We start from the raw sequence: 14834 nt of genomic DNA on the forward strand, positions 1-14834 counted from the left end.
GTGATTTTAAACTTTGGGGGGCTCTGGGGCCTCACTGGGGTCAAGTCCAGACATGGTATAAACATATTTGGAGTCCCCTGTTTATGTCCTATCTAAATCTGTCATTAAATTTTTTCAACTCTCATTTGCATATTTTGCATATTTAATGAGGCGAATCGGCATCATTTAAAATCATATAAATTAAATAACGATTTTGACCAAATTAACAACTTAACATTCCCATGGAATATCGGACATGTGTGCAAAAGCTTGAGGCTGTTGGGTTATCCCTTCTGGAGAAGAAGATGTTTTTATGTTTTGGAGAAAATCCAATATGGCCGCCATACCTCGTGACCTTCGTCATCAAAATTTTCAAAGTATAAACTTCAGGTGGAGAGTTATTAAATGGATAAGTTTCATTGAATTTCATCCAAGCGTTGTTTTCATTTTATGACATTTCAAAAATGGATCATTTTCAACTTTGGGGGACTCTGGGGCCTCACTGGGGTCAAACAGAGACATCGTATAAACATATTGGGAGTCCACTGTTTATGTCCGATGTAAGGGTGTCATTAAATTTTTTCAACTCTCATTTGCATATTTAATGAGGCGAATCGGCATCATTTTAAATCATACAAATTAAATAACGATTTGAACCAAATTAACAACTTAACATTCCCATGGAACGTAGCAAATGTGTGCAAAAGATTGAGGCTGTCGGATTATCCCTTCTGGAGAAGATGTTTTTAGGTTTTGGATAAAATCCAATATGGCCGCCATACCACGTGACCTACGTCATCAAATGTTTCATAGTATAAACTTCAGGTGGTGAGTAATTATCCTGTTAAGTTTCGTTCAATTTCATCCAACAGTTTTCCCTCCAGATCCGCCACAAAATCGGTCAGTAGAACATAAAACGCCTTTAATAATAATTAAAACTGGTAAACCAGTAATCCCGGGCTTCAACCCGTGCATCCGACGTCAAAGGATTTTAATTTGCACTGAGTCTGCAATGGGGTCTCGCTACGGTGTCCCTCATGTTATATCAATGAAGGATTGTAAAGCCGATAGCAATACATGATAAAGAAAGAAACTTCACATTGGACAAATCGAGGCTGCACAAAGTTTCAAGTCCCAAAAAAGTTCAATAACTACACATTTGCATATTAATGTAAATGGCGTACTTGTAGGACGTTAAACGATCTTCCAGAATGTGCAGTCACTATAGCTCTATCTTCTTTCGGTTTTATTTTACGACATGTCGAAAATGAGTGATTTTAAACTTTGGGGGGCTCTGGGGCCTCACTGGGGTCAAATACAGACATAGTATACACATATTTGGAGTCCCCTGTTTATGAACTATCTAAATCTGTCATTAAATTTTTTCAACTCTCATTTGCATATTTGGCATATTTAATGAGGCGAATCGGCATCATTTTAATCATATAAATTATGTAACGAGTTCGACCAAATTAACAGCTTAACATTCCCATGGAACGTCGGAAATGTGTGCAAAAGATTGAGGCTGTCGGGTTATCCTTTCTGGAGAAGATGTTTTTAGGTTTTGGAGAAAATCCAATATGGCCGCCATACCACGTGACCTACGTCATCAAAATTTTCAAAGTATAAACTTCAAGTGGAGAGTTATTACGTGTTTAAGTTTCATTGAATTTCATCCAAGTGTTGTTTTCATTTTATGACATTTCAAAAATGGGTGATTTTCAACTTTGGGGGGTGCTGGGGGCTCACTGGGGTCAAATACAGACATAGTATAAATATATTGGGAGTCCCCTGTTTATGTGCTATCTAATTTGTCATTAAATTTTTTCAACTCTCATTTGCATATTTTGCATATTTAATGAGGCGAATCGGCATCATTTTAAATCATATGAATTATGTAACGATTTCGACCAAATTAACAACTTAACATTCCCATGGAACAATGCAAATGTGTGCAAAAGTTTGAGGCTGTCGTGTTATCCGTTCTGGAGAAGATGTTTTTAGGTTTTGGATAAAATCCAATATGGCCGCCATACCACGTGACCTACGTCATCAAATGTTTCATAGTATAAACTTCAGGTGGAGAGTTATTATGGTGTTAAGTTTCGTTGAATTTCATCCAACAGTTTTCCCTCCAGATCCGCCACAAAATCGGTCAGTAGAACATAAAAACGCCTTTAATAATAATAATACTAACGAATTCAATAGGGCTTCAGCCATGCTTGAAGCCCTAATGACAAATGATAAATGTACACTGATTAACCATACCTAACAATGATACCTCGATCCTCACAAGACTAAAATACGACCTTGGCTGACTTATCCCACTGTTTCCCTTGTTCTGTCCTAATGCCCATTTGTTCCACTGTCAAGTCCCCTGTTTCTTCAAACTCCTGTTGAAGCCATTCTCTTCCATTGTGACCATTTCTCATCTCTCTGCCGTTTGATTCTTCCATGAGCCTCAATTTCTGCATTTAAAACACAACTGATGCCGATGAGATAATCGTTTTGAAATGACAACTGTATCAGAGTTTACAATGAGCTCCTGGTTGTGGATGGCATCTGAAGCGGGGGGGGGGGGGGGGGTAAATGATTTCTGAGAAACCGTGTTGGCAATGATGGTTGGTATTCCAAACATGCTGCTCTTGTCTGTTTAGCAGCGAGCTCCAGCTTCTTCTTCTTAAGTCGGCTCTTCAAACTCGGATGACATTGATCCTGAGCTTCCAGTCCTCTTGATCAAGCATTGCTGTGTCCAGTTCCTTTGTCTCCAGGCCCATATCCTTATTCAACATGTTCATGTATTTGAGAGCTGGTCTGTCCAGCTTCAGCCTTCAATGTTTAGATGTCCCGAGTATATGATGGAAAACAGGTTTGTTTTTGTGGCGATAGCAATGCCCAATAATCCTGAGATGTTTCCTTCTAATTTTAACCAACAGCCTTGGAAGAGAACCATAGAGCTCTTTATTTGTCCGATGTTCAGACCAATTGACATTGAAAGCCTAACAAATAAGTCGAGTACAGCATCCACCAAGTTCCTTCTCATAGGTTGCAGTGAAGGTCCATGCTTCACTTCCAGAAAGCAGGATGGACTCAACTGTTGCCATGAATAGTCAGTCGTTCCTTGATATGATGAGAGAGTGTGGACTTCCATATTCTTGAAAGTTTGTTGCAAGCTCTCCAAGTAGCGGTTTTCTTTTGTTTGATATACTGAGTAAATTGTGTTAATCCAGGAACGAAGATACTTCAAGTTATTGACCGTCTCATGTTTACCGATTTTTTATTATTATTCCTCAAGCATAACTACAATTCTGTTTGAGGTATTAATGCACCATGACTTCAGAATAAATAAATGAAGGCAAAGTAGATGTGGTAACGAATGGAAACAGATTTGAGCTTTACAATGAGCGTTTGCCAATAAAAATTGGAATTTTCTTATAAACTGTCCAGTTTCCATTTCTTAACAATTGCACATCATTTTTCCAGCTATGTGAATCCTTAATAAACAGCAAAGAATACTGAACCAGATCTGAATTGTCCAGGTGTTGCCGTTTGCTCCCTGGACTGGTGATCATGAATCTGTTCGAGTGTCTCCCTGAAGATGCATATTTTGTTGCGTTGCATTGGTTTTGAGTTTGAGTTTGTCGACACCTCCACTTGGTCGTGTACCTGTGATTTTAAGGCCTTACACATTACATCGCCTTACTTATCCCGTGTTTCCTTCCATCTCTTCTTTCACTGTCCCTGCTGCCCTCACTATGCGAGCGAGTCCCTGCCACCCCCACCTATTCCTCCATTCTCAGTAACAGTATGGACCACCATTATTTGAGGTATCAGTTCAAATGTTACGGATCTTTCCACTGAGGCTTCTAGTAAAATTTGTTGGGATGGAAAGTGAAAGAAGATGTGGGAGAAAGAAGAAGCTGTCTTGGAGCGAGGTCTTTGGGAATAATATTGTTGTGGTTACCAGATTCGCAAACCACCATTCAGGTCCCTTAGGTGAGGTATCTCGGTAAGTGCATGTGTAGTTAGGCCCAAACCCGTTGTCTAGTGGGAATACATGTCATTTATGCGAGCTGCAACTCTTCAGGATAGCCGTTTTTCTTTTACTATCTTTATTTTGGACCAACCGCCATGATCACAAACACAACATCAACCACCGACCACAACCACCGCTTCACCACAACCGCCACGACCTTCACGCACACCTCACAACCGTAGCATCGCCACCGTTCTTGCCCCGCTGTGGGTACCGGTGTTGGACTCATGCAGAACGCGCGTCGAACAGCGTGTACAAAGTCACGGATTTTGTGCTTCAAAAACGGATCAAAAACGACACACGCCCACTTTTTGCCGTCCAATCGGTGAGCGAGGGGCGAATTGGCCCCGCCCCCAGAACGATCGATATATGCAAATTTGTGGATCAAAAAGCCTTCACGCCCACTTTTTCTCGGGCCAATGGGGAGCGAGGTGAAAGGTCAAAGGGAGGGGGTCAAAGGCGAAGTTACGGGGGGATAAAAGGACGGTGTTCGTCAGTCAGAAGAGAGTCGCAAACGAGAACGAGAAGGAGTCGAGAACGAGAAGGAGTCGGAACGGAGGGGACGAGTGTGGAAGACTGGAGCCCGAAGCCTGCAGTGGCTGGAGAAGCTGAAGAGAGTCGGACGAGGGGGTGCTCGCGTCGGTGCCAGGAGCTGCACGCCCGAGGGAGGCCGGCAGCGCGACCTGGCCGAGGTGGAGACGCACACCAGGGATAATAAAGATCCTCTATACCCCGAGCATCAGCAACCCCCTCCTGTTTCCCCCCACGCTGAGATAGTGCGACCAAGGGGGCCCCGTTCCCACCCCCAGCCAGGCACTGTCCACGAGGCCCGCGGGTTGCGGGGCCATCGCCGCTCCGCGTCTCATCACCAGACGGGTAGGCCCGACCCGGTCTCGGCCTCAGGCCTGCCTCATTCTTGAGGGTATTTCTTTTCCTTGGTTTTGGGTATGTGTTGTCGGCGCCGTCTGTGAAGTAGAATTGTATAAGTGTTGCCGTGTGCTCGGTAGTCGGTATTAGCTCTGCACTGTGTTTTCACTTTTATATTTGCTTTTTGTGTAAATGGAATTGTGTTTTCTTTTTTTTGTGTTAGGGTTAGGGTTTGTGGTGGAATTGTATTTGTGTGCTTCCCGTGTGCCGCGAATAAATGTGCTTTATTGTTGAACTGTTTCCCGCTTCGCTTCGTCTTTTCCTCCATTGAATCCCCATCTTGCTTCACGTAAAGGGTTGGTAGTGGGCTGAATACGCCCGATAATTAATCGAACCGTCGAGGTCGACGATAACACCGCTCGGTTATTCTGATAGTACGGAACGGGTCGCTTAAGTGGCCCGTGTCCGAAGTCGACCTGCGGCGAGGTGCGATCGCCCGGTCTACCCTCCGCGTGGGTACTTAGGTAGTTCGAATTTGGCGAGCAACCCTATCCCACGCGGGGGCTGATTGGCTCGATCGCGGTGAGACCGAAAGGTCCACCCGTGACTGGTTCCCGGCGTTAGTCCGAGAGGGTCACGACTGGATTGTCCGTCCGGTGGGCGACGTGCCGCGATTCGAGTTACGTGGCCGTCGCACGCCGGCGGGCGCGAATACCGCAACAATATTAAAGGGAATGAAGCATTTTAAAATGTCATTCAAAATAAGTTTTGAATAGAATCAAGTGAGCAGTTAATTTTGCAAGTAAGAAACTTGCAGAACTGTAGTCTGAATGGTAGAGGTGGCAGGGAAGGTGAAAGAAGAGATGGGAAGAAAAAGAAGCTGCATGGGAGCAAAACCTTTAAGAGAAGAGTAAAGGGAGATGAAGCATTTTAAAATGTAATTCAAAATAAGTTTTGAATAGAATGAAGTTAACAATTAAGTCTGTATATGTGCGAGCAGAATTTGTGTTGCAGCTCCTCGTGAGCATTAAAGCCTGTTAAAAAAAAAAAAAACTGAACAATAAAAGTACAAAGTATTAAAAGGAAAAACATTAAAAAGGAATTTTTGTATTCACAAACTTTGTCCACATCATAAACACTTCTCACATTCCTGTGTGTTTGTATGACTATGTCATCGACATGCTCACAAAGCAACCACTTAGAAAGCACTTTACAACAAGATAACACGAATGGCAAGATATTTCACCGTTTTCTTTCTGGTTTAATGCCTGCACCGAATATCAATAACCAGGTCGCAAAGCCATCAACTTACAAAGTCATTTCCCATTTGTACATATCATTACTCCATAGGAGCCTCTATGCATGGTCACATAACAAACCGATTTGGTTACTTTGTACTGTATTTGTGATTATAACAAGAATTTAGATGAATTGATTGAGCATATAAGACAAAATGTAGATGTATGCATCAAAAATAATGGCAAGTGTTTCTCCTATGTCTTAATCTGAAAGAACAAAATAAAAGACAAATGAATGCAACAAAACACATTACGCATGTTGATATTCAAGTCAAGATACAAAAAGGGTGACCTTGTGCGTTGGTACGAGATTGACCAAAATAGCATCCAGTAATTCTTGAGATACACTGTCTCCCTCTGTTATGATTGAACTCATAAGATCCAGCATGTGGATGTGCACTTTCTGGTTGTGTCCATTGCTGCATAAAACACAATCGTATCGCATATTAAAAAAACACGAAGGAAAAAAATTCAAAGGAAATACCTGTCACAAAGAATACATGAGATCATGAACCATGCTTTATACAGAGTGTTAGTGCTGCCTTAGCAGTTTATATGGCTAGGGTTACAATACTGGAAGGGTCAGCACTCCCACACAAGAAGTCAGGGCAGGAATTTGTAATTCCTTTATGGTGCCGGCAAGAGCTCGCCTACTCTTCACGAAGGACACCGTTGTATCTTTAACGTCCACCAAATAATGCCGGCAGATGGGACACCCAATTTAACGTTCATCCGAGGGACGGCACACAAGTTGATGAATCACTCTGCCTGTGAAACACCGGATGACAATTTATAGCTGGGTCGGGATTCTAACCTTGGCTCGACAGCTTTGAGGCGAGTGTGCGTACCTCAAGGCCATTCTGCAAGCCCTCAAAAGATGGGGCATTCCAAAAACGATCGAACAATTTTTACTTTAGATAATTTAATTTCAATGAGAGAACACCTGCAAAATGCAAAGCCCATCCATGTCCACTTTGTATTTGGACCTCTCCTTCTTCTTCTTCTTCGTCCGTATGCTAACCCCAACAAAAACAAAACTCGCATCTGGAGATAACAACCAACCAAAAACACACACACACACACACACACACACACACACACACACACACACACACACACACCTGCAAAACCCGGTCTCCCGCTGAGCGAGAGACGGGCTAATAAAACATAAATGGTCTACATGTACTTTATTTTAAGAAAAAGGCACATCCAAACAGAAAATAATATATCTACCCTTCCAATCCAGTAATGAGCAAGCAAGAGCAGATCCGGCCTCAGGGGACGTTTCACACGCTTCCCAGCAAGCTTCCTCAAGCCAAGAGCCCCAAGCCTCAGTACATATCCGCTTTCACTCCCAAAGCAACAATTCGTTTCCAGTCACGTGCCGATGCGAGGAGCCAATTAACGAGTGTTGTTTTAGTGCAAACTTGAACAACAATGCCAATCGCATCATTGTTGGTCTGCTCTGCTCTTTTTATTCACTCGTGATCCGGTATTGTATGTATGGGGGTGACTAAACATGTGTGTGCTCGTTGCTGTTTTTGTGTTTCCAGGGAACGATCATGACTGTCTCCGTGTCCGGGTTGGACATGGTGATGTGTGGGTTTCGTGATTGGTGGAGGTTCCGTTGAGTGCGAGTGTTGTGCATGAGTGGGTGTTGTGTTTTATTTTATTATTTTTGGGGATAGGACCCGTCCTTGGCATGACGCCCAATAAACAACACAGATTGATTCTGGAGGCATGACAAGTCAAGAGCGGAGAGGATGGTTCAACTGGGAAGGATTGTGGACATAACCACACAACACAGTCCTGTGATACAAATGGCAAAAATTGGATGGTGCAAGCAGCTGGATAAGATGAGCAAGAAACAATGCTTGATGCACCAACACCATGCAGACACATGTAGAGAGTCACCATGTGAGTACTGTAAACACGTTGGGCAAAGTGTTTCAACAGCTGGGAAACCGATATAGACGATTAGCCTCAAAGAGGTCAGCCTGCAACCACAGTGGCATTGGAAAGCAACAGTCGGATTGATGTGATCATTCAAGTGAATTGCAGTCGATGGAGACTATGTGGAAAAATAATTTTGTAAAGGAAGACACAGTGAGTAGAAATAGCCCTTATTAGCTCGACTCCACGTGTCAGCACAAGATGGCCAATTTTTATTTATTTTAATCACTTCCGTGTTTATTTATTGACCATTTATGCTTCAGTGTCTGTCGAGGCTGTAATTATTATTTTGCATTTGAGCTTTTGTCATCAAATGTTCAACAAACCTTTATTATGAGAACTTGCGGGCACACCTGCCCCCCCTCCCAAACTCCACCCTCTCCCACCCACCGGGGTGGGAGTACCCTTCTCAGTTTATCGGAGCTCAGGCTGAAGTATGTGCACTCCATACTCCAGTAGGGCAAAAGTATGTGCTCATCTGCAAGCCTTGGTTGGCCACTTAAGGCCAGTGTTGGGGTTGGAAGCAGAGGTAGAACAGGGTTTGGAACCTCAACGTAGGCACAAGAACTGTTAAATGTCAATTTCGGAGTTTCGGCGACATCCACATTTGCTCTAATTACAGTAAGACTTGCGAGTTATCTGTGCTAAACACACAGGGGTAGGAGACCAAAATCTCCAAAAATAAATGTTTCAGTTCAACATTGAGAAGGTGTCTAAGCAAGGAACTTTCGGGCACCATGGTATTCACACTCATCAGTCATGCTTTCCACACTGGCTCTGTTTCCACATGCGGTAAATGGCGAAACTGCTAATGCCGAACCCGTGAATGAGTTTACATGCAGACAAAGAGTAGCCACGTACGGGTGCAATTTCAAAATCATAAATGGATTGAAAAAAATCGTGAAATTTCACACCCACCTGAGGAAACCCACTGGGACCCCAAAGGGTTCCACAGAAAGTCTACCGCAAAACTAAGGGGGCAATTCAGAGACGGACAGACAGTCCTGCTTTATAAATATCGATACACTTATTAATAATTGGGTCAAAATGTGAAAGGGCAAAAACACAATGAGTAGAAATAGCTCTTATTTGCCCGGCCGCCACACGTTAGCATGTGACAGCCAATTATTTGAAATGTTTAATCATTTCCGTGTGTATTTATTTATTTACCATTTGAGCTTTTGTCATCAAATTTTCAACAAACGTTTGTTATGAGAATATGGAGAATACCAATTTAATGAATTTACTTCTTTTTTTTTGAGCTATTGGTTTCGTCAAATTTAGCTCGAGTACAAAGCGGACGTGGATGGGCTTTGCATTTTGGGATGCTTTCCAGTTTCCATTGTAAATGTAATTATATTTGGTGAGAAATAAAATAAGAGGCATTACTTTCGTACCAACCCTCATACTTTTACATTTGTACGAATTATCTAACTTGCAAATGGTTCGGTCTTAAGTGGGTCATCATGTATGTACAGCCTGTTATGGAGAATTTAAAATGCCAAAAGCTGCTGTACTTTGTATGCATTCTCATACACAATATGACCCGTCACACAGGCGTGCGTTGCTATGAAAACCACAAATGGGTTTTGATTAAAGTTACTGAAGCAAGCGAACAAAATGGACCTGGAGACAGAGGAACTGCAAACAGCAATGCTTGACTGAGAGGACTGGAAGCTGAGGATCAATTATATCTGAGGTTGGCCTGAAAGCCGACTTAAGAAGAAGCTCACAAAACCCAGAAGATTTTCTGTTCTCAAATATGCTCTACTGGATAATTTTCAATTATTTATCCTTCAATACAGTCAATGCTACATAATCAATTGCACGATGAGCGATCTTGTGTGTCACAACAGGATAACCCCCAAGAATCCATTGAAGAGAACTTTAAAATAATCCTCCAGTAAAGCCGATCAATGTATTTTGAATATTTAAACGACTTTTGCAACAACGTTTTGAGAAACAAGAAATTTTCTTTGCTTTATAAAGGACCAACTTTACATCCAACCTCTCTCTATTCCTCTACCAGACGCTGTGGCATAATCGCTCTACATCTGAGAGGTCGGTGGTTCGATTATGACCATGGCCAAGTTGTACTAAAGATCTAAAAATGGTATGTGCTGCTTCATGCTTGAAGTTCAGCATTTAATAAACAGAGCAGAGACGAACCCTGTGGGTGGCAGCCATCGGGAGGAGGAAATTTCTACTCAATTGCCCCGTTGGGTGCAGGGACAAAAGCGAGGTCATAAGGATGGCATCACTAAACTTTATCGATACCAAGTAAATGAAGATGTCAGTGGAAAATTGAGAAATATCAAAACTACTTTTGTAAAAAATGCAAAATAAAACCATTTTAGCTCTGACATGAACTGTGATATGTCATGATTTGATAAAATTAATTTGATGCAATGACAAACATGGAAAAGCACTCAAGCATATTCAATTTGCTCACCAAATTCTATGCTATGGCAAATTATTTAATAGGAAAATGACTCGGTAAAAAATTTGGAGCGATTCAAATAATGAATGCAACATGGACTGGCAAATCAATATCGAGGCATTGGAACTGGAAAAGTTAACCGACTAATGGGAATAAATGGGATCAATTTTGTTCTCACCATATTTTGCTCACCTCAGCTATTTGCACATCAATGATCAACAAAGTGAACATAAGTGCAGTATTTGGAACTTTGCACACCGTGTCACCTGCAGTGAGTGGCAGTCAAACTTGCCTTGATTGAGAGGGACAGCACTAACACGCAGTGAAGCCATGCCCCGAGACAGCATACCTGGCTGTCATATGAATATTGCTTGTCTGGATTCATTGCATAACAAGCCCTGTGCATTAATGGTTTTTCCACACAAAATAAATTCCACGGTAATTAAACCGTTAACTTCCCAAAATACTATTACCACAAGCTTTCCGGCTGATGGGCGAATATCGAATTCCTTTTGGTAGAAGGTATTCCGCTCCATGCTGCTGGTGGAAGGGTCTATCACGGTCACGGTCTGGTATGGGAGGAATACACAACCCCACATCTCAGTCTCACTTTACAGCCAAATGCTACCTTCATCGTAGATGCAGTTGCCATTTCGGTATCGTGCCGCATGGACTGTTATCACGTAATATCGCGTATTTAGTTTGATATCGCATGATATTGCGTGATTTCGTTTTCGCTCGTCTTTTAATTGTGGGGTGTTCATGACAGTCAAGAGTTATGAAGAGGAAGAACAAGTGGGGTTTTCATGAAATAAGGCAAATTAAACATTACAAAATGTTACGAAAAGCTTTTAAAATAAGAAACAAATTAATTAAATTAAGAGGAATGTTGGTTCAATTGGGAGGTAATGAGAAAAAGAAATAAAGAATGAATGAAGGAAGGAAATGAGAAGCAGAATGAGTTAATGGTATTTATTTAATTTTAGCGAAAATATTTGTTTGTTTGTTTTGAAGCGAGGAGGGCAAAATAAGATAAAGTTGAGGAGCATGAAAGAGAACACTTGGCACATATCTTGAAAGGTTTTCACCATGGAAAGGATGCTTGAAATTCAAGCCTGAAATGGACGCTGTCATGGCACCTTATATTGGCCAGCGGTAAACCTCGATAAAGGGCTATATTTTAGGAGTTTAATCAACCGGCTTGACCCAAAGCTACAACAGGTCTCATATGAAAGATGGTGATCTCAGTAACACATTTAGCCTTGTTGTCCTCATATTTTGGTGTGCGGTCCATGAAATATTCACATTTGAAGGATACACCCATCTGAATATTTGGACCATTTCAGAAAATCACATAATTTCCCATAAACTACAAGACAAAGAGCCCTCTTCCTACACGCTACCAAGTCATTGCTGGACGCCCAGTACCACAATGGATGAAATTCATGGCTCTATCATCAAACAAATCCACCTTGACACACTTCATCTGTAGTCACGTCACGCAACATGCACCAGCAGCAAAATAACTTTTAGATCACCAAGAAAAGCGGATCTATTTGGCTGGTGGCTTCTCTGATGGTTCGCTTACAGCATGCCTTTCATCTGCAGGAATGTATCATAACAGTCAACTCGCATCAATACAGGAAGAGGCAGATTCTCGGATATTTCTTCATGTGAAGCATGCCGATGATGAGTTCAGACGTAACAATGTGCGTGGGTCCATTACAATCAAATCAGCAGACACTGATGTGCTTGTCTTAGCAGTCCACTACTTTCCACAGTTGCGGGACACTGCCGAAATATGGATAGAGAAAAGAACATCAGCAGGATGCAAGCTTATCCCGGTTCATCAGATATGTTACAGCTTCCTTCCAGAAATGTGTACCCAGCTTCCTGCGTTCCATGCCCTGACAGGATGTGACTCTGTATCAGCATTCTTCGGCTATGGTAAAAAGAAAGCATGGAAAGCTATGAAGACACTGCATCTTCAGAATAATGGTCCACACCTCGAAGTCCTCGCCACTGACGATCTCTAGGAGACAGTGGCTGCTTCAACACATTTAGTCAGTGGCATGTATGATTCTCAAGGGAAATATATGGATGCACACACAAATTTGAATGATCTTCGGGAGAAACTCACAGCGACCAAAGATGTCCCAGTGCATAAGTTGCCTCCGTCCGAACCAGCTTTTCTCGAACATGTGAAGAGATCCATTCACCAAACCCGAGTATGGATGAATGCCCACCTGGCAAATCCAGAAATTCCCACACCAGAGGGTCATGGATGGTACAGAGGAGAAGGTATGCTGCATCCCACATTGTTTGATGGATCCACATCAGCGGAGATGTTAGATGGTCTTGTGTGTTCATGCCATGGTAGTGAACCATGTACCAACAGCTACAGCTGCAGCTGCTCACAAGACAGTTTGCCTTGCACTAACGAGTGCATGTGTGCCACTAGTGACAGGCAGTGTGGCAACGAACTGTCACATGGTGACCAAAATGACACAGACAGTGATGGTTGAACATAGAGGACACTCGCTCAAAATATGTTTTAGTTCATTTCTCATAGAACAATGTGTATTGGTGTAACATATAGTTATCACATCACTTGTGCAAACTTCAGTCACTATATCGTATAATTTGCTAGTAGAAATTTGTTTCAAAATATTCTCATTATATTGACATGGTAAACTGAACACATATAAAATAAAGAAAAAGTATGGCAATTGGCAGATGTTTGTTTCTGTAGTTGATGATTTTCGAAGTTAGCGGTCCGGAAATTACGTCTTTTTTCTATTAAAAGCACTCAAATGTACATATATTTATCTCGACGTATTCCATTAAGTAATTAGTAGTCGTCCCCTGTTCATTCTGCACATTTCAAAACCAATCATGTAAAAACAGGGCGCATTGCTTTGTAGTTATGACTAATTCACTGATTTTCGGAAATGGTCAAAATTTTCTAATGGGGGTATCCTTCAGGTGTGAATATTTCATGGGCCACACACCAAAAAATCAGGACAACAGGGCAAAATGAGTTACTGAGATCCCCATCTTTCATATGAGACCTCTTGTAGCTTTGTGTCAAGCCGGTTCATTAAGTACCAAAAAATCTGACCTACACCGCTGGCCGAATACGGAGGTCGACAAGGACATGCAGAACAAGGCAAAGCAGACAAAGATCACCTCCTTCACAAAATCTGATGACCCTGACGACCCGAAGCCAGAGATGCCGACATCATCTCAATAACCTCCGATATTGTCCATCATCACCATCAAAAGTAAGTGTAATTTTAAGTGCTTTCATTTTTACTACTGTAGTTTCGGAAAAAAAGTCGATACATTTTAGAGTTGGTTCCCCTAAAGGCCCGGTCACACCTTGACGTTTTAGCCAGCAATGGCAACGTATTAAAATGTATGTAAAACGCTGGCTTATTTTGAACTTTTGATGTTTTTTTTTAAAGATTCAGACGTATTCATAGCGACTTGGTCTTATGTATAACACATTGGTAACGGACACAGAACGTTTCGTTGTGTTATAGATAACTTATACCAACGAATGCTGAACCTGTTGTCAGCCTACACAACCGATGCCCAACGATAGTCTAACTTAGGCATAGCGCGTTACACGCATCGCCGACGATGTCGTGACGTAGCCTATTAAAAGGCTGACGCACAACGATTCCAATCATAACTGCCGTAGAAATGGAAGTGTCAACATCGCGGTCACACCTTGGCGATCTTGCCAGCGTATGCCGACCTAAGAAAAATGTGTCTAAAATGTTGGGGCACGTCAAATACGGTATGAGTAAGTTTGGTATACGTGAGTACAACGCTAAAGTACGCTATCATACGTCGTAGTAAGTAGAGTACGTCAAGAAATTTTACACATGTTCAAAATTTTACGACGTACTCGGCGTATGACACACGTTCCGCATGCGATGGGGATAAGTTTTACACACGATATGTGGACGCTTACACACGTCCACAAAGGCTACTTATAAGCTACTCATAAGTCGAAACACGTCGCGGTAATGTCTTTTTTACGCGAAACTTATTTCTAACTTATATTTGACGTGCTTTGAACCAATTCTTTACGTAGTCACAACACACATCGACGTATGTAGACGTATTCCAATGACGTTGTAGACGTATTCCGGTCGACAAAAAAAATAAATTAACGTGTTTCTAGCTTACAACTGCCATATAAAGACGTGTTCCCAGCGGTTTTGGGAATTGGTATATAAAAATTGTGCTC

The 14834-nt window shown here is 42.0% G+C and overlaps 1 protein-coding gene across 4 annotated transcripts in view; it reads right to left on the reverse strand.

The window, feature by feature from the left end:
- LOC147008555 (sister chromatid cohesion protein PDS5 homolog B-like) overlaps positions 1-14834 on the reverse strand; it is a 162058-nt gene that overhangs the window by 74385 nt on the left and 72839 nt on the right. For all 4 annotated transcript variants that reach the window (XM_085864114.1, XM_085864116.1, XM_085864115.1 and 1 more), the window contains one exon: positions 6473-6599. In XM_085864114.1, the coding sequence (XP_085720240.1) occupies positions 6473-6599 (127 nt within the window). The remainder of the gene's footprint in view (positions 1-6472; positions 6600-14834) is intronic.

Source organism: Eptatretus burgeri, chromosome 18 (genome assembly GCF_056783735.1).
Source record: "Eptatretus burgeri isolate ZD-2024b chromosome 18, Ebu_testis_v1, whole genome shotgun sequence".
NCBI lineage: Eukaryota > Metazoa > Chordata > Myxini > Myxiniformes > Myxinidae > Eptatretus > Eptatretus burgeri.